The sequence below is a fragment of the Gopherus flavomarginatus genome, chromosome 10 (genome assembly GCF_025201925.1).
Source record: "Gopherus flavomarginatus isolate rGopFla2 chromosome 10, rGopFla2.mat.asm, whole genome shotgun sequence".
NCBI classification, from domain to species: Eukaryota; Metazoa; Chordata; order Testudines; family Testudinidae; genus Gopherus; species Gopherus flavomarginatus.
In genome coordinates, this window is record NC_066626.1 from 56,290,251 (window position 1) to 56,316,150 (window position 25,900).

General features: G+C 43.1%; 1 protein-coding gene across 1 annotated transcript in view; it reads right to left on the bottom strand.

Annotated features, from left to right (window-relative positions):
• Positions 1 to 14,537: 14,537 nt before the first annotated feature.
• Positions 14,538 to 25,900, bottom strand: part of EPC2 (enhancer of polycomb homolog 2) — a 114,454-nt gene continuing 103,091 nt past the window's right edge. Inside the window, exons 13-14 of the mRNA XM_050969221.1 lie at positions 17,477 to 17,810; positions 14,538 to 15,806 (exon numbers count right to left, since the gene is read on the bottom strand). Of these exons, the coding sequence (XP_050825178.1) occupies positions 15,734 to 15,806; positions 17,477 to 17,810 (407 nt within the window). The 3' untranslated portion in view covers positions 14,538 to 15,733. The remainder of the gene's footprint in view (positions 15,807 to 17,476; positions 17,811 to 25,900) is intronic.

Below are 25,900 nucleotides of genomic sequence, written 5' to 3' on the forward strand. Positions count from 1 at the left end.
GAATGTGTATGGTTACAAAAGCTGGCATTTCAGGCCCTGCCACCTTCAATCTTAGAAAAGCAAACAAGCTTTACTATAAGCACAAGCTCAGCAAATTTCTCATACTCAGCCCCCCACAAAAAAAGCTCATCATGGCTGCTGAATGCTGTGAGCAAGAATCATTCTTGTCAGCTGGTAAGTAGGTGCTGTTACCTAAACCGGTGCATAGACTCTCAACCTCTGCCGTCAGGTTCCTTCAATCAGAATTCCTGCCAGATTGCATTAGTGTGAGGCTGAGTCACACTCACGCAAACAGGGAGATGGGAGGGGAGGGTGTCGAGGGGATAGTTCTTTTACATTTCCTAGGAGATTCGTCTTCATTTCTCTCTTTAGGTGGTGGTAACTTCATTATGGTGGGCTGACATCAACTCAGCAGGCAATTTAGTGTGGGCTCCCATACACTTCTGAAAAAAAGCAACTACATCAAAGTAGTTCGCAATGTTCAGTGTGTGGTAGACTATTACTGTATAGTGTGATTTGTTCCTACAGATTATCAACTAATTAACATGCCTCCCCATATACTTCAAGCTTTTCACTAGCCTCAGACTGCATATTTACAATTCATGACGAGTGGGTGATGTCTTATGAAAACTGTTCTAATTTATATTTCCAGTTTCTTCATTACTAAGGAATATTTTTGAGCAAACTAGAACAGTTTTTAGTTTCTCATTAGGATGGTTGTAGTTCCCACCCCATAGTAAGAGACACACTCTTCTGAAAACTTTTGTACTATAAAGCTTCCCTACCCCTTCCCTTCCCTTTGTATAGTATTGTCACAGAACAGCCAGAGCCCTGGCTAAATCTTACTTCAACATAGTCTAGGGTGACCAGACAGCAAATGTGAAAAATCGGGACAGGGGGTAGGGGTAATAGGAGCCTATATAAGAAAAATAGGGACATCTGGTCACCCTAACATAGTCTCAACAATTTTATTTTCTCCCATGTTCCTACTAGGAAAAAAAAATTAGGTAAGTGGAGGCAGGCCAAACATTTACCCCTGCAGAACCAATATAGTGCTTGACATTGCTCTAGAACACAGAGCCTGCTATAGTCTCTGTTGAACTGCAAACACACTTAGGAGCATTAGACAGAGTCCTGTCTTACAGCATGGGTGGGACCTGTTCTCTCTCTTTTTGTGGGGCATATAAGGGGTTGCTGATAGTTATGTTCAATAAGGAGAATAAAGGACTAATCTTGGTATTAGAGAGAGAGTGAGCTGTCCCATCTCACTGTTCCATAAGAAGGGAGCAGCCCAGTCCCTGTTCTGTCACTTCTCACTAAGGCTCAGATCCTGCAGTGAGCTCCACATTGGTAGCCCTCATGCCCCCACACAGCTCCATGCAGTTTGGCTCTGTATGGGGGCAGGGATTTACCCAAATAGATCATCTCACACTAACATGCTTGTCATCTGTCCTACTAGCTTCAGTGGGACTATCAGGGCACATGCTTAATTGTTTGCAGAATCAATTGGCCTAAGCCATCAGCAGGAAGGCAGAGCAGCTGCGGTTCTCTGCAGGCAAATCACCGCAGCCACGTTGATAAAGAAGTTCACTGGGGCAGCCTGCTGAGGCCACCTGCTTGGACCAGCTTACAGAGTCAGAGCAAAAGATTGTTCTGCAAGCTGGGCCATGGTTGGTAATAGATCACTCTCAATTTGTTTTAAACTTTCTTTTATTGTCAGTGGCTACTATGGACATCATTCTCCTCCTTAAAGAGCTTTAGGCTGATGCTGATGTGATGCTTGCCAGCAGAGCGCCTTGGCTGCTCCAGGTGCAGCTAGCGCGGGCCCAAGCTCTCGCTGCTGCAGGCCCTGCCCTAGCAAAGCACATAGTCCCACACTGACATCAGTGGAATTGCACCTATGAGTGAAATTAAGCATATAGTAAAATCTCAGCATTACAAACACCAGAGTTACAAACTGACATGGGCAGTGCATCACATAGGCTGGGGCAAGTCTGTGCTTCCCCAAAGAGCCCAGCATGGCCCTGGCCATGCTCCTGCCCGAAGCCCTCTCCTGCTTGCCCTTCGCCTTTGGCCCCAGCCCAAGCAGGCTGCTCCTCTTCAGGGAAGTGATCTGGGGCTGGGGCTGGGTACCCAGGAATTGAGGTGGCTGGGGCTGTCCAGTGCTGAAGAGCCCCCGGCTGTGTAGGGGGGGGGGGCCATACCACCTGGCACTGGGGAGGGGGCTGGAGGCACTGGGGCTGCCCCCCCCATGCTTGAGGGGGATAGGAGTGCTGGGGGGTCCCGCACCACCCACCCAGTCTAAATACTGAGTCCAGGGGAGCTATGCGCTGCCTGCCTGCCTGCCCTGTGCTCAGTGGAGGCCATGCATCACTCACCTGCTCGGCAGTCTGGGGAGGGCGGGAGGGTTCTAATGGGGAAGGGGTCAGATCCATGGGTGAGGGCAGGGCTGACTGGAGGCTAGCCTCCCCCAACCAGCGGTTGGCCCACTGCCCATGCAAACTGACACGCAATCAAGCAACAACTAAGCTAAGAAAGCAAATACTGTACAGCATTGTGTTCAAGGTAAACTACTAAAAAAATAAAGGGAAAGTTAAAAAAAATGACAAGGTAAGGAAACTGTTTCTGTGCTTGTTTCATTTAAATTAAGGTGGTTAAAAAACAGCATTTTTCTTCTGCATAGTAAAGTTTCAAAGCTGTATTAAGTCAATGTTCAGTTGTAAACTTTTCAAAGAACCACCATAATGTTTTCTTCAGAATTACAAACATTTCAGTTATGAACAGTCTCCATTCCCAAGGTGTTAATAACATTCAGGTTCCACTGTATGTATTAGTTCAGAATTGGGGGCTATGGGTCCTAATCCTGCAATTTGTTCCATGGAGGGAGATCCCTGACCCATGTGGTTTAATGAGGCTGCCTGCAGGCATAGAGGGCTAGCCCTGAATATGTTGCAGAACTGGTCTATGTTAGGTCAGCTTGGTTTTACATTAATTCCCCCCGCCCCCCCCTTGTCTTAGCATGTTATGATGACTAAAATTAAAGTACAACACGTTTATCCAAGCCCTGAAAAAAAGCCCACAGTCCCTTTGGTGGCCATATGAAAATAAATATGAACAGTGTTCCTTTCTATTCTCACAGAGAGGTGCTGCTAGCTGTTCCCCAAAGCATTTCATATGAGGTGTTGTGAGGCTAATTTGTTTCTCTTTAGTGTATTTCAGAGAGAGGTTTAGTTGAAACAGCCTGGACCCTGCAATTCAGGGCAGTGTATCTTAGTAAGAATGCTTTCTGTGGGCAAGCATCATGAGTTTCGGCTTCTGCATTAACTATTTAGCAAAAGACTGGATAATGTGCACATGTAAAGGGTAGGCCTGCACTCATTCCATAGTCTCCATTCCCATATAGAGTATGGCTTTCACTCTAGCTGATAACCCTTTATTTTTATTTCTTTTCTGACATTATGGCCTTTTCTCATCGCTCCTATAGTATAGCTCCAAGAAGCACCTTGGCCTCCTGGGAGTTACAATACAGCTAGACCGTACTTAGCTTGACTGAGGAACGAAGCAACAGCATCTTGCTTCCACTAGCATGCTTAGGCCACTCCATGGCTCAGGGCATGAGTGAGAGGCGGAGGTGGCCCCTGAATTCATTCCTTCTGGTCCCCACTGGAGTAATATGTTTCTGCAGTGATACATAGAGAGAGACGTCTCTGACCTTGGGGTATGGCACCCCTCCCCCCCCCAGGCTCCTGCAAACTTCCTCACCAAAAACCGCATAATGCCATTTGCTGTATTACTGTGACAGACTGTATCCTAATGTTTACCTTGTTTCAAGACTATGATAAATGTTGTACAAAGTATGCCTTGTGAGGTATCATTAGAAAACGCATAATTTGCTGAGTATTGCCCTGGTAAAATATGTGTGGCAACATTGTATGTGAGGTTATAAAATTCTACTGTATGAGATTGCTGAAACATACACCAAATTTAGAAAAGCAGGCACAAATACATTCCTCAGAGACAAAAGGCAAGCTAGCACTTCAGCCACGTGTCAACAAAATCAAATGGACTATCACTGGCTTAAGTGGCCATTCTTTGGCAGGGAAAAGAGTTTGAGTGAGAAATTTATATCTTCGCAAAGAGAACAGCTGCAAGTTCCCATCTCACAGACTTTGTCACCTACATCCCAGCTGGAGCTGAGTCTCAAAGAAGGGAATTGCTATAAGAGGGGCAAACTCCTTAGATTACCTCCCCTTTCATTTTTACTCACAGCATCAACAACAGCTGAAGGACAAAGGAAGCCTCCCTGCACTGGGGAGGGATCCTGGCTGAAAGAAGCAGCCAGTAGGACTGCTAGAACATGTGGTGAGAAAGACCCTTTTGCTTTAAAAGTTCACTTAGCTTGTTAAGTTAGATATTAGTTTGTGTTTTTTCTTTTATTCTTCATTACTTGTAATCACTTAAAATCTATCTGTAGTTAATAAACTTTGAAGTGTTTGGGAAACTTCATTTGGGATAACAAGATTTGTGCATATCATTTTCTATTAGTGAAATAATGGACTTTATAGGACCTTGTGTTCTCCAGGGTGGGGGCTAGGCAGTACAAGACACATTTCTGGGGGAAAGTCTGGGACTGGGAGTTTGCTGGTGTTGCCCACAGTGTAATTCATGAGTGGCTGGACACAGCACTCAGCTGGGATGATCTACATGCTGGAGGCAGTGTGGGCAGACCCGCAGTGGTTGCTGTCACAGCAAAGCAATGTAAAAGGCACCTCAGGTTGGAGAATTGAAGGGTCACAGCTGTTCATCTGTCTGGATTGTACCCTATGTAATGTCACAATAATATATATGGCTCTGGTACATGCTTCCAGAGATTAATTTTGGGGCCAAGCATGGAACATTTCAAGCCCAAAGTACTTTATCTGAGAATGTAACAAGCATGTGAAAGGGGGGAGAAGAATTGGAATTCAGCTTTTCCTTGAAATATGCACCACTCGTTCCCATTTCACCAGAGCATGCCTGACAATTCCCCAGTCTAGGAGCTTGTGTACATTGAGCAGATGAGTGGTGCTTTAAAACATGTTGGTAAATAATAGGCTTTTTTAAATAACACTGCTCCTAGGGCAAAGACAGACATTTGGCCAAGATCAGTTGGATCATTTCAGGTATTTCTACATTTAGTAAAATAATAAATCGGTGCCATTTTTATACTTTGTAATTTCATTTACTTTTTATTTTTGCGTTTAAACAGTTACTAACCATAAAATAGATTTATGCTAAAACAGGTAATTGTTTGTGTTGGGGTATCTTCCCCAAGTGCCAATGATATACTACAGTGTATCTCAGCAAAGGTTAATATTGTAGTGGCATTTATCTATCTATTGAGAATACTTCTACATAGTTAACTGGCACTGAAAAAAATATTATTTGCATGGATATTCACACCAATGCAATATATGAATAGTACAATATATGATTTCAAGTGTATAGTTTGCACTTTCTTGTTCTAATACTATTTTTCAACAGTTACTATCAAATGCAAATGTAATCAGAGGATAAAATACTAACAAATACAAATTTCATGTGCCTGTTCACTAAATTAATCAGAAATGTATAATGTTGGTAAAGTGTTTCTCATCTCACTGTAGCCAGCAGGAGTTTGGTGAATTTAGAACCACTTAATTTTTAAAAATCTCTTATTTTACCTAGAAACCAGACAACATGATAACATAAGCCCTGATTCTGTAAACTCTTAGGTTAGCTTTACTACTGAGAGTTATACCATTGACTTCAATTGTAGTAAAGTTAAGTGTCTCTCTGTGTGTTTTGCAGGATCAGAGCCACGATTAGCACAGAATCATGTTAAGTTATTCTTCCAAGGCCCAATGCTGTGAGATGAGCCACACCCTCAACTTTCTCTTATTTCACTGGGACTGGAGGATGCTCAGCTTTTCTAAGGGTGATGTTTGAAAGCAGAACAATGGCTGGTTTCAAGAGAGAAATATGCAATAAACCCAATTATTAGAGGTGGGTGAAGTCTGATGGGTCAACAGTTTTTGTATGTTTCAATTATTAATTCACATTAATAAACATTCTCTTATGACATCTTTGTGGGCTAGATGTTGGATAAAGAACATGCATTTTGAAAATTCCTACCCATTTTGTATGCTTCCTTCAGAGTTAAGGCAGAAGCTCTGTCCCTAACTCACTCCATTGTTCCTGCACACTATAGCTGATCACTAACAGAGCTCCCAAGAAATGGGAGAGCTGCCATACCGATGATCTGCAATAGTTGTGCACAGTAGAGTGAGTTAATGACACAATGTTAGCCGTCACTCCTAATTTCCTGGATTATATCAGTTTAAACTAGGGAGTAGTTATGTTAATGTAATGCCAGCCCAGGGAGCAATACTGCTTTTTAGTGATAAACCACTTACTCCCCAGCCTCCCTTCCAGACTCCTGCCTTTCCATGGAGGAGGGCTGCATGCTGCTCTTTCTGAAGCCTGAGAACATTGTTGGATGTGTTTATTATTTACAGAACACCATAAGCATATATAGCATTTAACAAAGAAAAAAGACCTTGCCCTGAGGCACGTACAGTCTAACATTAGCATTACACACACAATGACACAAGGTGCTCCATCCCCCAGGGCAGAGCACATACAATTACAGGTCCTTCAAGTTAACAACAAAAAACCAACCTGGGTCTTGAACTCCAAACTTACTATACTGGATCAAAACGGTGGCCCTTTTAATCTAGTATTTCTATGGCAAGTTCTTTCAGAGTAACATGTGAGTTAACACAACAGTAAGTAGTTGTGAAAAAACCTGCTCACAGGAAAAATTTCTGCCTCACCACATAAGGTGTTGCTGTGTTGTTTACTTTTTTGTTTCTGAAAGAAGCGTGATAGGTTAGAATTTATCTCTATATCCGAATCACAAGGCGTTTTGATTTGGCTAATACAAAATACTTTAGTTATGTTTAAAACTGTAATCCCATGGAAGGCATAGAGCTGTGAAAGAACCATAACTTGTTTGGCAGGACATCCCAATGAATTTTACACTTGTTTTTGCTCCAAATTGGAATACAACCAAAAAAATTTTCTGAAAAACAAAATTTGCACACAAAAAATAAAAAAATAAAAGGTTCAAATAACAGTTTGGGTCCACTGAAACATCCCACTTCAATAAAATTGAAATATTTAATTCAAATTTTGACTTTACTATATTATAGTATATTTATAGTATAAAATGGAAAAATAAGTTTCAAAATAAAAAAATAAAAAATTCCTGTTCCAAAATGCTTCACGTCAATTTTTTAAAAGAACAAAATGTCATTGAAATCTGCAAAAAGTCAAAGTTTAGATTTCAACAAAAAAGAATTTTCCAAAAGAAAAATGTTCAGTGAGAAAAATTTTGACCAATTCTACTAAGAAGCAAGTTAAGAAAAGCTACTTTTGGCCCTAATTCAGAAAAAAAATATGCAAGCATGTGCTTAACTTCAAGTTTGAATAAACCTCTAACTATATGCATAAGCCATATTGAATTCAATGGGATTAGCCATGTGTTTAAAATTAAGCATGGCCATATGAGTTTTGCTGAAGTGAGGTCTGGTTATGTTGCATCTGCAAATGTGATTGTGCTTATTAAACACAACTGAGTTAGTTTAATTTTACTACTACTACTAATCATTTTAGAATAAAACTCATTTAAAAAGTACAAATTTAAGTAATTTCATAAGCACCCCTAATACAATTTTCTTTTAGAGAAGATCTAGAACAGTGGCTCTCAACATTTCCAGACTACTATACCTCTTTCAGGAGCCTGATATATAATTATAAAATAAATCAACTAGAATATAAATATTGTACTTATATTTCAGTGTATATTATATAGAGCAGTATAAACGTCATTGTATGAAATTCTAGTGTGCGCTGATGTTGCTAGTGCTTTTTATGTAGCCTGTTGTAAAACTAGGCAAATGTCTAGATAAGTTGATGTAACCCCTGGAAGACATCTGTATTATCCCAGGCTACATGTACCCCAGTTGAGAACCACTGACCTAGGAAGTACGTGAGCAGGCTGCCTCCTTTAATTTTCTTTCTAAACTGTTTCAAACATTTTCAATGATTATGTAAAATCCCCTGAGTTTTACTGTGTGGCAAAGTAACACTCTTGTTGCTTTTAAAAAGCAAAGCAAAATCCTTTTGGAGTAATGTCTACAAAGAGTGAAATACCATTGCGGGTTTATGGTGCCATCTTCTGGTGTCATTTACAAAGCTGCCTCGCCTAGTCACATATTCGTCATGCAAGTGTGTCGGATGATGAGTGTTTAAAGGCACTTTACGCTGAAAGCAAATGTCAGTGAAAAAAATTTGAATTCAGGAATATTCATTCTATTATGGAAAATGATCGTGAGAATCAAGCACTAGTGCTTGTGACTTTTCAAGTATTTATCCACAGTGAAACTGTTATTGGGGAAAGAAGAGGGGGAGAGAGAGAGACACTGTAGTCCAGTGGCTAGGAAACCTACATGGAAGACCCTGAGGCCAGTCTCCCTGCTCTAACCACTCTCTTGTTACTTATCCTGCCTGGTTATATGGTTTTAACCATAGTTTTAGTATACACATGCAACTTGTTAATTAACATCTTACACTCAAATTAACCTTCATCCCATACAAAGCTAATATTTGCATGTATACCATCATTGGTTCATGTGAGAAATGTTGTGTCATTAAGTGCATTTACTGGGTGCATTATAAATACCTAGATAATTTGATGTGCTAAAGAAACAAAGGCCATCTCCTATTATTTTGTATGGTATCCCTGCTCGTGTCTTTGTCCTACATTTTAAAGACCAGTTGGGTCGTAACAGCTTGTCAGCTATATTGCTAGATCTGCTGCATGTTTTTCCTTTCCCACTTAGAGACAAATTTGTTTTGCTATTAATTGTTATTTAGGAAAGAAGACAAAGGAAGGAGCAGGCTTGCTTTTGCTCACGAGGGCTTCTGAAATAGGAAGAGATGTATTTTCCTTCATAACTTTGAGAGTGGAGCTAAGAATATCTTCAAACAGTCTTGGGCCTATGAATGGAAGAAGCAGGAGTCTACATTTTGAAGATATGCCACCCCTCCAAGGCTGAACCCAAACAGCTGGAGATATGGCTGTTCTGAATAAATAGAGCCTGTAGTCTTCTGCAGTTATTGGAAAGTTTCCTTGGTCAAAGATCCTTCTTATAGAACCTTCCACCATGGGGCTGAGCACGTCTTTCTGAATAATAGTGGAATCTAGGTCAGATGGTTTTGAATGGGAGGCCACTACTGAGCCCACTTTGGAGTTGGCAAGTCACAACTCTTGGAAGGCAGCATCTAGTTGGTAGACTTTTCTAGCAAACAGCGTCATGTCAGGAATTCATCTTAGAGAATGAGATGGGACAAACCCCTGATGTTCTCTACTAACCATATCACAGATGGCAGGGGGAGGGACAACCAGAGTAGAAGGCTCAGAGTCCTCTTCTCCTTCCAAAGTGTCCACAGGCAAGGGCAGAGCAGGATGAAGGCTGCAAGGAAGATGGTCTTCTCTCCTGCAAAGGACGGAACCAAAACAAATAAAGGATTGAGGAAGAGGACTCATTAAATGGAAGGAATAGGGCACTGGTTAAATTGTTTTTTGAGTCGGCAGGAAGAGAAAATGCCTACCCCAGGAGAAAGTAGTACGGTTGCATAGCCTTGTCCAACTGAGGTGAGGGAGGGGGCCAAAGAAAGAATGGAAATCTCTTAACTGTTTCAGCTTCAAATCAGTCGAGGGGAATCTCTTGTCTGGCCAGGGTCAGTTCCTGGCCTTTCTGGACAGCTGGGCAGGGACATGCAGTGTGATCACCTTTCAACCCAGTAGTACTTCCATTGCCTGTTGAGGGCACTCAGTGTAAACAGGCCAAGTAGGTTGGAGCAGGAGACGAAGAGCCTCTTCCTGGTTTCTTCTGCTGCTGCTCCATAAAAAGTTAGTGATCACTGAAGCAAAGCAAAAAAGGTCTCAGGGAAGCGGGTAACAAAGTCTGGGAAAAGTTATGAGAAAGGTTTGGCACCCCGACTTCCTTGATCAGCATATCTCTAAGAAAAAAAAAAGGAACTTCCACTGTTTGCTCTGATTTCCCTACCTTGGAATATCTAGGTCAAATACCCATTTAGCTAGTAATTTTTTAGTTTAGTTTATATTATTAAACAGTTGGGATTTTGAAATGTATGTTCTAAAATCAGCAACATCAGGACAATTGTCCTCATGATCCATTATGAAACTGATTATACTGGGATTCTGATTTGTTAGGTTTTGTTCATGAATCAGCATTTGGTTTGTGGTAGCTATAATCTGTTTCTCACAATGGATACTTATCCACTGTGAAACTAAAGATCAGGAGGAAAGTCATGACCAGTGCACTTCATATTATGCATGTGAGAGAAGTTCACAATACATCTCAACCTTATGTGAACATCCGACAGAACAGGTCAGGATCCTGTGTTTGTTTTCACTGTTATCGTCTTTGTCGGTTTTGATCTGATTTTATTTTTAATTCTCAAGCAGAGGATGCAACACAGAATATTTGAACCACCACAAAAGTAGTGAGAATGGGTGGAAGATTGCCCTCAGTTGAACAGATGCAGCTTCAGTGAAGCTGGCATGTAAGTGAGGGTGGAATTTGGCCCGTTATGTTTAGGCGGTATTCCTCAACACTACATTTGACATTTTTTGCTGATATGCTCCTTTACCACCTCTCTCTCCCATCAGAATGAACACACAGCCCATTTAGTACTAGTCCTTATTTATAATCTAATTGCTTGCCCCACTATTAAGACTCAATTATTTGACAAATCTCGTAACACAGTTTGCAGGGTCAATTTCTGATCATCTTGAACCCAATTTTCAAAAATGATTATTTGGTGCAATTTTAGGGAATGTAATTTTATCGTGGAGCACAAGTAGTAATTTGAAAGAAATTAACATTAAAATGTATCAAATTAATATATCAGTCAGTCCTACAGTACTTAACATATATGGATGGATCTTCAGATTGTATTCAAAACCTAAAGGAAAAACCTGAAGTTGAATTACATTTGAACTATTTTTTGTTGCCAGACATCTTCCTTAATAATTAATAACCATTAAAGCACAAAACAGAGTTATGCTGAGGATCTCTCTTTATGTTCACAATAGAAGTCAGAGGTAAGACAGATACTATATCATTAACACACACTAAATTGCCGTCACAGAAATATAACCCACTCGGTAATCCCTGCTCCATTTAGGCATAAAGAGAAATTAAAAATAGTTTCTGACTAGAGTTCTGATTTAATTTTTTTTGTAGATGCATGCTGGAATTCAGTATTATTCGTCACTTCTTTTCTTTTTCCAATACTATTTAAAAGACAACGAAAGTGATGAAAAGTAACCGGAGACGCCCCCCCCATGATTCATCAACATGGTTTTAAACAATTAATATGCATACTACATATTATGAATGGAGCAATCAATTTCATAGTTTTTGGATAGTTTGTTGGCTGCATGTGCTCATATTGGAAAATATTACAGTATTTAGATTTATGTATTTAAAAAGTAATATGCTGAGCTGCTGTACAGTTATCTACATGATCAGTTAGTTGAGTACTAATTAAACTGACATCCAGAGGCCAGTAGAATTTTTCTGGTTACTTTACAATGGACAAAATGGCTATTAACCCCATTAGTTCCACTGCATGCTTTAAAAAAGTTACATTGTTCCTGCAAAATCTAGAAGCATGTCAAAATATGACTTTATAACCTTGTTTACATGATGTCAACTACAGTAGTAGATATTTGGCCTCTGGGTCAAGTTAAACATCCGTGATACCATGGAAATGATTCTCTCAAATGTCTGAACAAAGGCATAAGGATGAGGACTTTCAGTAAAATTTCAGTTTCAGATGGGACCGGAAGATATTGAATTCTGTTTGGCATTTAATGCCACAGCAATTTATGAGCAGTCAGTGAACAGGCTTTTTTTGGTAGGCTTCTTTCACTGCTGGGTGCTAAACCAAAGATAAATGTATTTGTGAGTCCTCTAAGTATATGGTTGACCTCACAGCAAACTGAAATAAAAATTCATTTTTAACACAGCTCAGGCTATAGCTCTAATAGACTGTATAGCAAGAGTGGCATCTGAGTCACAGAGTTAAAATAATTAAATTATTCACTGCAAACTGTTAACAAGAATAGTGTGAACAGTTCTATTTTACAGTAAAAATACATTACATTACTGCTAATCCTTTACATGGAACACACTCCAAAGTGTATAGTATTGCTTATCAAATAGCCTTTGGAGAATATAAAGATGCCTTCTTCACCACCCCACCAAACACATTTGACCATAATGCATTCTAGGTAAAGCTCCAGTCAGAGGTTTTTCAAGTAACTAAAGACCAACTCTTCTCTAGAAAGCCACAAAGGCTGACTGCTAGGTAACCAACACATTCTCAGTCTAATTTACCATGAAAATGGTCTAAATTAGTCTTTTAAAATAGTTTGAACTAAATATCTAGCTGTAATCTACTAAATACAATACTTTCAATCTTCAGCACGATGGCTTTCATGTGCTCACAATGCCCTGACATTTTTATGAACAAAAGAAGGCCTCTTGGGCTATCTAGACTAAACGTAGAAATGACAGAATTCTCTGTTAGCTATGTACAAAACAGAAGACAAATGGTTCTGCAATATGCTCTCTAATAATCCAACCAATACAAGTGAGAAATTTAGCATTTGTACTTCAGACCACATAAGCTGTCTAGCTATTTACAAAAGTAACTCGAGTTCTACATAAAATCCAAAATAATTGTCAAAGGGTATGTATATGTAAAGAACAATTTATCAATCATACAGGGCACTATGGCAGATCTGGGCTGAATGCTAAGGGTGAATAGCCTGTGCATTGCCTACCCAAATCCCACATTCATCCTTTGTCCATTACCATATCCAGTGGTACAGGGCTTCCAGGGGCTGTGGAGAAATATGCAGGAAATGCTCCTTGAAACCCCCCAAAAACCTCACGTTTCAATTCTTATGGCCCTTAACTTTTTTAAAGAGAAAAATAGTACTAGTTTATCAGTAACAACAGGGAACACTTCTGGATCGCCTACAGCATCTCAGGCTGCTGCGTAGCTCTCTGATAGACAAGAGCTGGAAAATACTTCAAAACAATATCTACTGAATTACCTGTAAAAGAATAAAACAGCTAACGGGAGGGGAAAGTGTCTTTGAAGAAGACAAACAATATATCTTTATGAAACAGCTAAAAAAAAGGCAAAAATTGATATCATGGCACACAGAAAGGAGGAGGACACATACACCTTGTTGAAGGAGAAAGCACTATTTACTCTTTTTTATGTGTTTCTGTGCAAAACCTGCAATATGAACTGAAGAACTAATTAAAACCAACCCTGAGAGCAAGGCAGAAGTGTAAGTTCTCCTTTTACCTGCTGCTCTCTACATGCTGGCACTTCACTACACTTCAGCTTCAGTGAGACAGTTATAAAACATCCATGAACTTAGAATAAACTAGATTTAATTGCAGGGCTTAACTGTGGATGTCACCCAATCACTCACCTGATGCAGTAGTACATTTCCAGTAAAATGGTCCTACACAAGTAGGTATGAAGCAACTCCTGCAACAAATTAGATGGGAATTATTTCTGTGATTTCTAGTATACTCATGTCTATCTAAGGTACGTACAGCAAAACCCAAGAGTTACAAACACCTCAGGAATGGAGGTTGTTCGTAACTCTGCAATGTCTGTAACTCTGAACAAAATGTTATGGTTCTTTCAAAAATTTATAACTGAACATTGACTTAATATAACTTTGAAACTTTACTATGCAGAAGAAAAATGCAGCTTTTAACCATCTTAATTTAAATGAAACAAGCACAGAAACTGTTGCCTTACCTTGTCAAATCTTTTTCTTAAACCTACTTAAAAAAAAAAAAGTAATTTATGTTTAACACAGTACTGTTCAGTATTTGCTCTTTTTTGGACTCTGCTGCCTGATTGCGTACTTCTGGTTCCAAATGAGGTATGTGGTTGACTGGTCAGTTTGTAATTGAGGCTCTACTGTATGTGGTTCCCATTACTCCAGCACTGGAGCACTTCACAATTTTTAATTTAATTCTCCTACTATTACCACCCCTGTGAGATAGTGAAGTGCTATTATCCCCATTTTACAGATGGGGAACTGAGACACAGAAAGAATAAGTGACTTGCACAAGGTCACACAGGAAGTTCTGTGGAGGAAACCCAACAGGCTGAACCTGGGTCTCTTTAGAGTTCCACCACTGGACTATTGTTTCTCTCCTGTTATACTACAAATACATTAAAGGCAGGAAACAATCACTTTCTCATAAAAGTGGCAGTTTTAGTGAATATACTTGGATTAAAAACATCTCAGAAGACTACCAGTACCACCTTAACATCCAAATTGTTTTCACATTGTGAAATAAACACATATGCAACATGTCCATGTTTTGATATGTATTTTTATTTCCCTGCAGTTTTCACTTATCAAGAACAAGTAACAGGGAAAGTTGTCTGAACTAGTGCATAAACAAACATTCTGAAACACCACTACACGTATCTAATGTACAAGAACCATATAAAAAAAGTCACTAAAACACTACACTACGAAGGTGTCCAACGCTTACAGTCAGACTTTTTCCAACCCGTTACTTGCCTTGTAGCCACAGGAAAACTCTCCAAAATTGAAAAGACAATCTTGCCACAACCCTCCCCCCCTCCCACCACCTGGGATGGCTCGATATCTAGACATCCAATAATTATTGCAATGATATATAATGCAATACATACCTGGTAAAATATCCTTTACGTGGTGTGTTACTGTTTTAAAGCCGGTTAAAATATGCAGTCTTCAGATAAAATGTAATCAGTTGAAAATTTTTCATATCTGCACAGTTTAATGTGTGCTAGATGCATAATTTTTCCTAGTCAGTTTTTTCTGTGTAATTATCTTTTATAAACTGGTATTATAAATAGAAATATACATTCAAAATATATGGAAAAGTGAGTTACTACATTAAATTTGCATGTATCGATCCATCCCTTTCCCCTGCACAGTAATAGAAAATACTATTTTGCCTTGAACTTCATATTTGACAGTGAAATGCCACTAAAGTATTTACCAAAAAGTCCATCTAGTCAAATTGTGAAACAAAATGAACCAAGTGAAAACTTTACATTTCCTTTAGAAAAAAATTACAAGAATTTCATTTCCTAGCTATGAATCTTTTAACTTTTTTTTTTAGACACAAAGTTGGATTTATTTGTACAAGATACAAAATGTAAACATGGCAAAATAAATAGTTAAAACAAGTGATGCAGGATCTCATTTCATGCTCATGATCCCATTAAAGAATTATTTTTTAAATCCATTCAGTTGCAAATTCAAGTGCAAAAGCATGATGATGAATATCTACTATTCAAGTAACAGAAATAATATTGATGATACAAATAAACTATTTTACAAGGTAGTGATTTTTCCAATTTTACAAAATGTACATTATATATCGACTTAATATACGATATAATGATAGTCCATTTAGGTCCGTTTCAGTTCCCTGTGATCCACAGAGTGTTGTATTTTGCATTCAGTTGGAATATAAATGACTACACCATCAGCACAGAAGTCACTGGTTTGAGGTTATGTCACTTCCATTGCTACTGTTGTCTCTGCTATGCCATTTAAACCCAGTCGTTCTGGTTCGTGGTTCTCTCTGTAATAAAATGGAATATGGAATAGTTACAAGTAGGACATTAATATTTCTATGTAAGATTTCACAGTATTTTTGTTGATATAAGCGTTTCTGCACAGATCTCTTATTCAGGGTATGGAAAGACCATTAAATAGGCACGAACAGGCAAAGTTCTCTTTGAACTTGACCAGACTTCTGCTTGAAAACCAAATACGGTCTTTAATCTTTCAATACCATGATCCTATTCATGCGCTGCCGCATTAATTACATACTAACAGCTAACTTTGCTGAAGTTGAAAACCTGTTGATGATTTCCTATAAGACAGTACTAAAGCAGTGGTGGGCAACCTGCGGCCCACGAGCTGCATGCAGCCCATCAGGGTAAGCTGACTGCGGGCTGTAAGACATTTTGTGGATGTTGACTGTCTGCGGGCACGGCCTCCTGCAACTCCCAGTGGCCACTGTTAGCCGTTCCCGGCCCACAGGAGCTGCAAGAAGCACAACTGTTCCATCCATGCTGGTGCACAAATTACTGTTCTAACATAGCCCATCTTTTTATCAGTTTAGTTAAATACTTTTCAGCACTAGCATAAAGAATTTTAAATTTTGTATAAGTCTTTATATACTGCTCTTTGGGATTCTGCACCTGTTCGAACCCTAAGGCTTCTCTAGAGTAGAAATAAAGGTGCTTTTTAAGAGTTAGCTAACACAACTTGAAACAGCCCTTTGCATCTAGTGTAGGCAGAGCTGAGCACCCTAAACGTTCAAAGAGGTGTTTCCAGGATGTTGGGGTTTTTTGTTGTTCTTTTTGGTTAAAGTACCTTTTCTCTAGTCGAGACATACTTTGACCTATATCCAGTTTTATTTATTAAAAAACAAAAACAAAAAAACTTCACACCAAAAAAATGTAGTTGTGAATGAAACTGCAAAGTGAGCCATAACCTGTTAGTGCCCATTCTGTATTCCTGTACTTTATAAACAATAGATATAGTTTTGTAATTCATATAGATTATACAGTCCATCAGACAAGTTTAATGTAAGGAAAATTTAAGTTTTTTGGTTTTGTTTTGGTTTTTTTTTTTTTTTAAGAGAAATTTTTGGATACTTTTCCAAGATCACCCTTCCTCCATACATAGTAATTTGTATTTAAATATACTAAAACTGCAATACAACAACTGGTACAGGGAACCAAATTATGCTGAGGGAGTTTCGTGATGGAAGTGAGGTCAGCGTGCCAGACTGTGCCTCTAAAATGCACCCACGGAGTTTGGGGAAAGGCATAAGCGTAATTTCTTTTGGAGAAAGCAGAGTCTGGGCAGCCTGGAAGTGGCTAGTGCTGCATTAGATTAATCAAATCAAAATGATAACCTGAACAACTCATTTTACACAGTTCTGTAAAAATAACAGTATACTTATGTGTTCAATTATAAATCTATACCTATATCATTATTTGAGACCTCAATCCTACAAAAGGATTATCTAGACACAAACTTGTATGACTGCTAGAAGCCTACTGAAGTAGAGGTGTGCAGGTGAGGATCCCTTTGTAGGACCAAAGTCATAGATTTTGAGATCTTTGAGCAAAGGACTATATTTTACTTAACGCTCTACTGAGCCAGGTACATTTATGGAACTATTCATATAATACCGGAATTTAAGAAATTCTGCGCCCCAATATGCTATATACACACCTTGCTATACTGCTGATGGCACTGCTGGGAGTAACCTTTGGCACCCTGTCCATACTGGCAGCAACTGTGGCAAGTTTTAAGGCTGTTGGCGATGGCGCTGAAGTCCTTGCATTGATATGTACATTGACTGGAGAAACAACACTGACATTGTTTAGATGCACTGCATTAGTCAGGCAAGAATTGTTCATGGGAAGTGTCTGAGGGCTGCTTGTGCACAAAGCTGGAATTAAGTGGTTTGTGGTGCTGTGGCCAACTGTCCTTACAAGTTGTACAGCTGAAATCCCTGGGCTGGATGATAAAGCCATGTTGGTGGAGTACAGAGTTTTAGAGGTTCCTGTTAGAAACAAAACATTTCAATAAAAATTACACAATAAAAACACATGTAATTGTTTAATCGCAAAACAGAAGTAAAAAGGCTGTAATTATCAATGGCAATAATTATCCCATAATCCCACTGCCAAAGTTACAGCTTGGGAACAAAATTACTGAAATGTATTTGCAGTCACAACTTTTACAGTCTTTTTTGTTCAATAAAGAGGAAAAAAAGTTTGCCTCCAAGTCCCAGTTAGTGTAGATTGCTCAGAGCATTGCCCTTTCTCTTGTATAACGTGCTAAGGAATGACCTGATTTACCACAACTGGCCTGAGCCACATTTCTCTCCTGGATCAGTTCCAGCATATTGATTTACTATATATTAACTCTCTTCCTCCCCACCAGTGCACGGGCTCTATAAACCCCATCAGCTGTTAAACAAAAAACACCATAAAACCCCTCTGATTTATTATCTAAATCAAATCCTAATGTACTTTTGTCTCCACCAGTAAAGCAACAATCCAACCTGTCTGATTTTGTCATGATTGGTTTCTGATAAGTGGAGTCTCTCAGAAAAAAGACGGTTACTCACCTTTGTAACTGTCGTTCTTCGAGATGTGTTGCTCATATCCATTCCAATTAGGTTTGCGCACGCCGCGTGCACACCCGTCGGAAGATTTTTACCCTATCAACACTTGATGGGTCAGCTGGGTCGCCCCCTGGAGTGGCGCCATTTTAGCGCCGGATATATACCCCTGCCGACCCAACGGCCCTTCTTGCCGGATACTCCGACAGTGGGGAAGGAGGGCGGGTTTGGAATGGATATGAGCAACACATCTTGAAGAACAACAGTTATAAAGGTGAGTAACTGTCTTTTCTTCTTCGAGTGCTTGCTCATATCCATTCCAGTTAGGTGATTCCCAAGCCTTACCTAGGCGGTGGGGTCGGAGTGAGATGCTTCAGAATGCAAAACTGCTGAGCCAAAGGCTGCATCGTCTCTGGACTGCTGAACCAATGCGTAATGTGAGGCAAAGGTGTGAATCGATGACCAGGTAGCAGCGCGACATATTTCCTGGATGGGGACATGGGCCAGGAAAGCGGCAGATGAGGCTTGCGCCCGAGTAGAATGGGCGGTGAGATGGCTAGCCGGAATGTGAGCCAATTCATAGCATGTTCGGATGCAGGATGTCACCCAAGATGAAATTCTTTGGGAAGAGACCGGCATGCCTTTCATCCGGTCTGCCACCGCTACAAAGAGCTGAGGCGAACGTCGGAAGGGTCTGGTCCTCTCAATATAAAAGGCGAGAGCCCTGCGGACATCCAAAGTATGCAGTTGTTCCCGACGCGATGAGTGCGGCTTCGGGAAAAAGCCTGGGAGAAAGATGTCTTGATTGACATGAAAGGCAGACACCACCTTAGGGAGGAAAGATGGGTGCAGTCGCAGCTGTACCTTGTCCTTGTGGAATACTGTATACAGGGGATCCGCTGTCAAAGCCCGAAGCTCTGATACTCGTCTTCCCGAGGTGATAGCGACAAGGAAGGCTGTCTTCCAGGAGAGGTACAGCAGCGAGCAGGTGGCCAGAGGCTCAAAAGGGGCACCCATAAGCTTGGCTAGCACCAGGTTTAGATCCGGTAGGGGTCGGGCGTCTGACTTGAGGGTACAACCGCTCCAATCCCTTAAGGAACCTGGAAACTACAGGGTGAGAAAAGATTGAACTGCCACTTTCCACCGGGTGGAAGGCGGAAATAGCTGCCAAATGCACCTTTACAGAAGAGACCGCCAGGCCCTGTTCTTTCAGGGACCATAGGTAATCCAGGACAGTGGGGACAGATACCTGTCCGGGGACTAAGCTACTCTGAGCGCACCAGTAGGAGAAATGCTTCCACTTGGCAAGATATGTCGTCCTCGTGGAAAGCTTCCTACTGCCCAAGAGCACCTGTTGTACTGAGGCAGAGCGACGCAACTCAGACTGGCTCAACCACACAGCAGCCATGCCGTGAGATGAAGGGATTGCAGGTCCGGATGGTGAAGCCTGCTGAAGTCCTGTGTTATGAGGTCCAGCCAGAGTGGCAGGAGGATCGGGTCTGCCACTGAGAGGTCGAACAACAGGGTGTACCAATGCTGCCTCGGCCATGCTGGAGCAATGAGGATCAGGTGGGCTCTGTCCCTGCGGAGATTGAGTAGGACTCTGTGGATGAGCGGAAACGGTGGGAAGGCATAAAGTAGGTGCCTCTTCCACGGGATCAGGAATGCATCTGAGAGGGAGCCCGGGGAGCGTCCTTGGAAGGAGCAGAACATCTGGCATTTCCTGTTCTCTCGAGAGACAAAGAGGTCTATGTGGGGAGAGCCCCACCTCCGGAAAACAGAATGGATAACGTCCGGGCGTATCGACGACTCGTGAGACAAGAAGGACCTGCTCAGGTGATCTGCCAGAGTGTTCTGGACTCCTGGGAGAAAAGACGACACCAAATCGATAGAGTGGGCTATGCAAAAGTCCCAGAGGCGAATGGCTTCTTGACAAAGGAGGGAGGAGCGTGCTCCACCCTGCTTGTTTATGTAAAACATGGCCGTTGTGTTGTCCGTGAACACTGATACACAACAGCCTTGTAGATGGTCCCGAAACACCTGTCATGCTAGATGGACTGCTCTCAGCTCCCTCACGTTGATGTGCAGGGCCAGCTCTTGGGGCAACCAGAGGCCTTGAGTGTGAAGGCTCCCGAGGTGGGCACCCCAACCCAGAGATGACGTGACTGTGGTTAGGGCCACCAAGGGTTGCGGTTGGTGGAATGGCATCCCTGCACAAACCAGAGAGGGGTCTAACCACCAAGTGAGGGAGTTGAGAACCTTCCTGGGGATAGCGAGCACCGAATCCAGACTGTCTCTGTGTGGACGGTATATTGAAGCAAGCCAGGTTTGGAAGGGACGGAGACGAAGCCTTGCATACTTGGTCACGAAGGTGCAGGAGGCCAATGTGACCTACTAGGCTTAGGCAAGTGTGCACCGACGTTGTCGGAAAGGATTGAAGACTTCGAATTATCAAAGCCATTGTTTGAAAACGCGACTAGGGGAGGCAGACTCTGGCCAGACTGGAGTCCAGAACAGCTCCGATGAAATCTATTCTCTGCGTGGGTGTCAGAGTAGACTTTTCTGTGTTGACCATGAGGCCTAGGCTCCCGAAGAGGTCTCTGACGATGCACAGGTGCTGCGATACTTGTGACTGGGAAGTCCCTCGAATAAGCCAATCATTGAGATATGGGTAGACATGTACTCGACGACGCCGGAGGGAGGCGGCTACTACAGCCATGCATTTGGTGAAGATCCTTGGAGCTGTAGAAAGGCCAAAGGGAAGTACCGTTAACTGAAAGTGTTGGTGGTTGACCACAAAACGGAGGTATCATCTGTGTGGTGGATAAATGGCGATGTGGAAATAAGCGTCCTTCATATCGAGGGCGGCATACCAGTCTCCCGGATCCAGGCATGGGATGATGGTCCCCAGGGATACCATGCGGAACTTCAGCTTTATCAAGAATTTGTTGAGTTCTCGCAGGTCTAGGATCGGTCGTAGACCTCCCTTTGCCTTGGGGATTAAGAAGTAGCGGGAATAGAACCCCTTGCCCCTCATGTCTTCTGGCACCTCCTCTATTGCTCCCAGTTTTAGGAGCGACTGGACCTCTTGTAAGAGGATTTGCTCGTGAGAGGGGTCCCTGAAGAGGGACGGGTGAGGGGGGGATTGAAACAAACTGGAGGTGGTATCCCGCTTCCACCGGACAGAGGACCCAACGATCTGAGGTTAGCTGGGACCAGGCAGGGAGGAAATGGGAGAGGCGGTTGAAAAAGAAGGGAGAAGGATCCAGTAGGATAACTGGTGGGCCGTCCTCGGGCATCCCATCAAAAGTTTTGCTTGGGCCCCGTTGGTGGTTTAGGAGGCACTTGACTTTGGGCTCCTTGAGGACCAAACTGCCTCCGCTGATTCCCACTGCCACGCATTCTGGTAGCGTCCTGACGTGGCCTAGACTGGTTGTAAGGGCAGTGTGGCTGGGGCCGGAAGGACCTTCGTTGGGTCACTGGCGTGTGCATACCCAACGAGTGCATTATGACCCAGTTGTCTTTCAGACTTTGCAACCTGGGGTCGGTTTTGTCTGAGAAAAGGCCCTGGCCCTCAAAGGGTAAATCCTGAATGGTCTGCTGCAATTCAGGGGGAAGGCCTGAAGCCTGAACCCAGGAGATACGCCTCATTGTCACTCCAGATGCCAGAGTTCTGGCAGCTGAGTCTGCTGCGTCCAAAGAGGCCTGGAGATTCTTGCTACCTTTTTACCCTCTTCAAGCAGGGCCGTAAACTCTGGACGAGACTCCTAGGGAAGAAGCTCCGTAAACTTCGGACACCCACGTATTAAAGTTATACCGACGTAGGAGGGCTTGTAGGTATGCCATCCTAAGTTGGAGGCCCCCAGCCGAGTATATTTTGCGGCCTAGGAGGTCCATGCGTCTAGCCTCCTTCGCCTTAGGAGCTGGTGCTTGCTGGCCATGACGCTCCCGTTCGTTCACCGATTGGACAACCAGAGAACAGGGACATAGGTGGGTGTAGAGATATTCGTACCCCTTTGAGGGGACCATATATTTCCTCTCTACTCCCCTAGCTGTACGTGGAATTGAAGCTGAGGATTGCCAAATGGTGTCCGCATTGGTTTGTATAGTGCGGATGAACGGGAGAGCCACTCTAGTGGGTGCATCAGCCGATAAGATGTCCATGACTGGGTATCATAACCTTAGTCCCAGATTTGGACCTTAGCGTCCAAAATATGGGGGTTAGCATGAAAACCTCCAAGCTTAGTTACCAGCTTGGACCTGGTACCTGCTGCCACCACCCAAAAAATTAGAGTGTTTTGGGGCACTCTGGTCCCCCTGAAAAACCTTCCCTGGGGACCCCAAGACCCAAATCCCTTGAGTCTCACAACTTTTTCCCTTCCCCCCTCCAGGTGCTCCTGGAGAGATACACAGACACAAGCTCTGTGAAACTACACAGAGTGACTCCCCCTCTCTGTTCCCAGTCCTGGAAACAAAAAGTACTTTCCTCTTCACCCAGAGGGAATGCAAAATCAGGCTAGCAAATCCAACACACACAGATCTCCCCCCTGATTTCTTCCTCCCACCAATTCCCTGGTGAGTACAGACTCAATTTCCCTGAAATTTCCCAGTAAAGAAAACTTCAACAGGTCTTAAAAGAAAGCTTTATATAAAAAGAAAAAGAAAGAAAAATACATACAAATGGTCTCTCTGTATTAAGGTGACGAAATACAGGGTCAATTGCTTAAAAGAATATTGAATAAACAGCCTTATTCAAAAAGAATACAAATCAAAGCACTCCAGCACTTATATTCATGCAAATACCAAAGAAAAGAAACCATATAACTTACTATCTGATCTCTTTGTCCTTACACTTAGAAACAGAAGATTAGAAAGCAGAACTACTTCTCCAAAGCTCAGAGAAAGCAGGCAGACAGAAAACAAAGACCTCAGACGCAAAATTCCCTCCACCCAAAGTTGAAAAAATCCGGTTTCCTGATTGGTCCTCTGGTCAGGTGCTTCAGGTGAAAGAGACATTAACCCTTAGCTATCTGTTTATGACACTGGGTCCTCTATTTCAGTGACGTCCTCCATCTGCAAGTTCATATTTTGGGCCACCTGCCTCAATAGGTCCTGATGGGCTCTGAGATCGATTGGTGGAAGGCCTGAGGAGGACGTTCCTGCTACCGCCTCATCAGGTGAGGAGGAGGAGGAGAGGCCCGGGACCAAAGGGTCCTGAGGTGGGTCGTGCACTTGAGGGGTGTCATCTGCATCAGGTGGAACCTTGGTGACTGCAGAGGGAATTGGAGCCTTGTCCGTGCCCATAGGGGGAGGGCAGCTCACTGTCGCCTCTGGTACCCGGTGTTCTGATGGGGCCAAGCGTTGAGCCACTGATGGGGCACGTTGGGCCTGGTGGTAGGCCCATGGTGTCCAGAAGGACCAGTGATGAGGCCCTTGTTTGAGGCTTTGTCCCTGCGAATATTGACTGGGGACGTGAGATTCCCCCTCCTGATGGTAGGATGCACTGCCAGCCTGAGACGATACTGATGTGTGTCTCGAAGGCCACGATGGTGCCGAGAGACCCTGGGAGGGCGCCACTGTTCTTGACAATCGATCCCAGGGCGGTACCGAGGAGCAATACCGGGAGCTATGGCGGTACCGCGAGCGAGACCGGGACCTTCTACCATACCAGTGCCGGGAGGTCGATCGGGATCGCCTGGAGCGACTGCGGGATACACGGTACCGAGATCAGTGCCGAGAGCCAGATCGGTACCGGGAGTATCTGTCCGGTGAACGAGATGTTGAATGTCGACGCGAGTGCGACCGGTACCACGATGGAGAGTGGTGCCGGGACTGCGAGCAGCGCCGCGAGCGGGAACAATGTGATCGAGAGCATCTGCGAGACCGTGATCTGGAATGACGTCTCTCTGGTGGACCGACGGAAGGAGGCCTTACGAGGGTCAGCTTGCCAATATATTGAACAACCTGGACCAGCAGTCCCGGGGGTTGAGGACATATCGGCTCCGTCATAGCAATGAGCTCCCTTGCTGTAGAGAAGGTCTCCGGCATAGAAGGGAGAACAAGCTTAACCACAGCCGGACCCGGGGAGCTGTCTGGCACTGGACTCAACGGCCCTTGTGGGACCAGAATCGACGGTGCCGCGCCAGGTGGAGCTGCAATCTGCAGTGCCGGCTTCGACGGTGCTGTAGTGGATGACGGTGCTTGACGAATCATCTTAGACAAGTGCTCCTTCTGCGAGGCCAGAGTCCGAGCACTATGTCGTTTCCCAGTCGGGGAAAGGGAGCAGTGCCGAGGAGTCAGTGCCGGTGGAGGTTGGTGCTGGGACTCCTTCTCGGTACCGGAGTGATCCAGTGCGGAGGGGCGCTCCTTACCGAGGCAGTCTGTTGGGTGCTCTGTACCGATGTTGCAGGACTCAGTGCCGACTCCATGAGGAGCTGCTTCAATCGAAAGTCCCGCTCCTTCTTCGTCCTTGGTTTAAATGATTTGCAAATGCGGCACTTGTCAACAAGGTGGGATTCCCCTAGGCACTTGAGGCAGGAGTTGTAGGGATCCCCTATCGTCGTCGGCTTCTGGCACGCTGAGCACGGTTTGAATCTCGGTGCCTTGGGCATGGGCCCGCACCGGGGTGGAGGAAAGGGGCTAATCCCCAACCCCCACTTCAACTATATACACTAACTATGAATAGAAGTATTAACACTAACTATAACTACAAGAACTCAAACTATAAACACAGTAAAGAGCAAAGAACTACGAGAAACTAGGGATGCGGAGATCAGCAAAGCCGCGCTCCACAGTTTCAATGACCGTCACGGGCGATAAGAAGGAACTGAAGGGCCGTTGGGTCGACAGGGGTATATATCCTGCGCTATAGCGGAGCCACTCCAGGGGGTGACCCAGCTGACCCACCGAGTGTTGCTAGGGTAAAAATCTTCCAACGAGCGTGCACGCGGCGCGCACACACCTAATTGGAATCGATATGAGCAAGCACTCAAAGAAGAAATTGCAATTTCAGATACATTAGGGCTTTGCAGCTAGGTTCATGGTCTCTGGAAAAACTGCTCTAGTCTGTGCCACCATGCACATTTAGGACCTATTCAGAAAAGAATTTAAGCACATACTAAACTTTGGGTACATACTTACATCAATGATGTCAATGGGATAAAGATAAATATATATATTCTATCCTGATTTGGGGCTACAGTCCTAATTAAAGAATGAAATTTCGTAAGACTGTAGAACCAATTATGGATTTGAAAGTTTTAAACACCAACTCCCTCCCCATAAAACCATCCAGAAGATCACGAGACACTGAATAATGGCTGTGACAAAGTTCCTCCTCTATCTTGGTGGGTCCTGCGCTTACTGGCGGATTTGTTTGCCTCAGAGATTCACCATGTGGGTCTGGGAACAGCCCAGAGACCTTCCCCTCTGGTAGAACCCACAGTCCAGGTCAATTCCTCCTGTGTCTGATCAGGAGTTGGGAGGTCTAGGGGGAATCCAGGCCCGCCCTCTACTTCAGGTTCCAG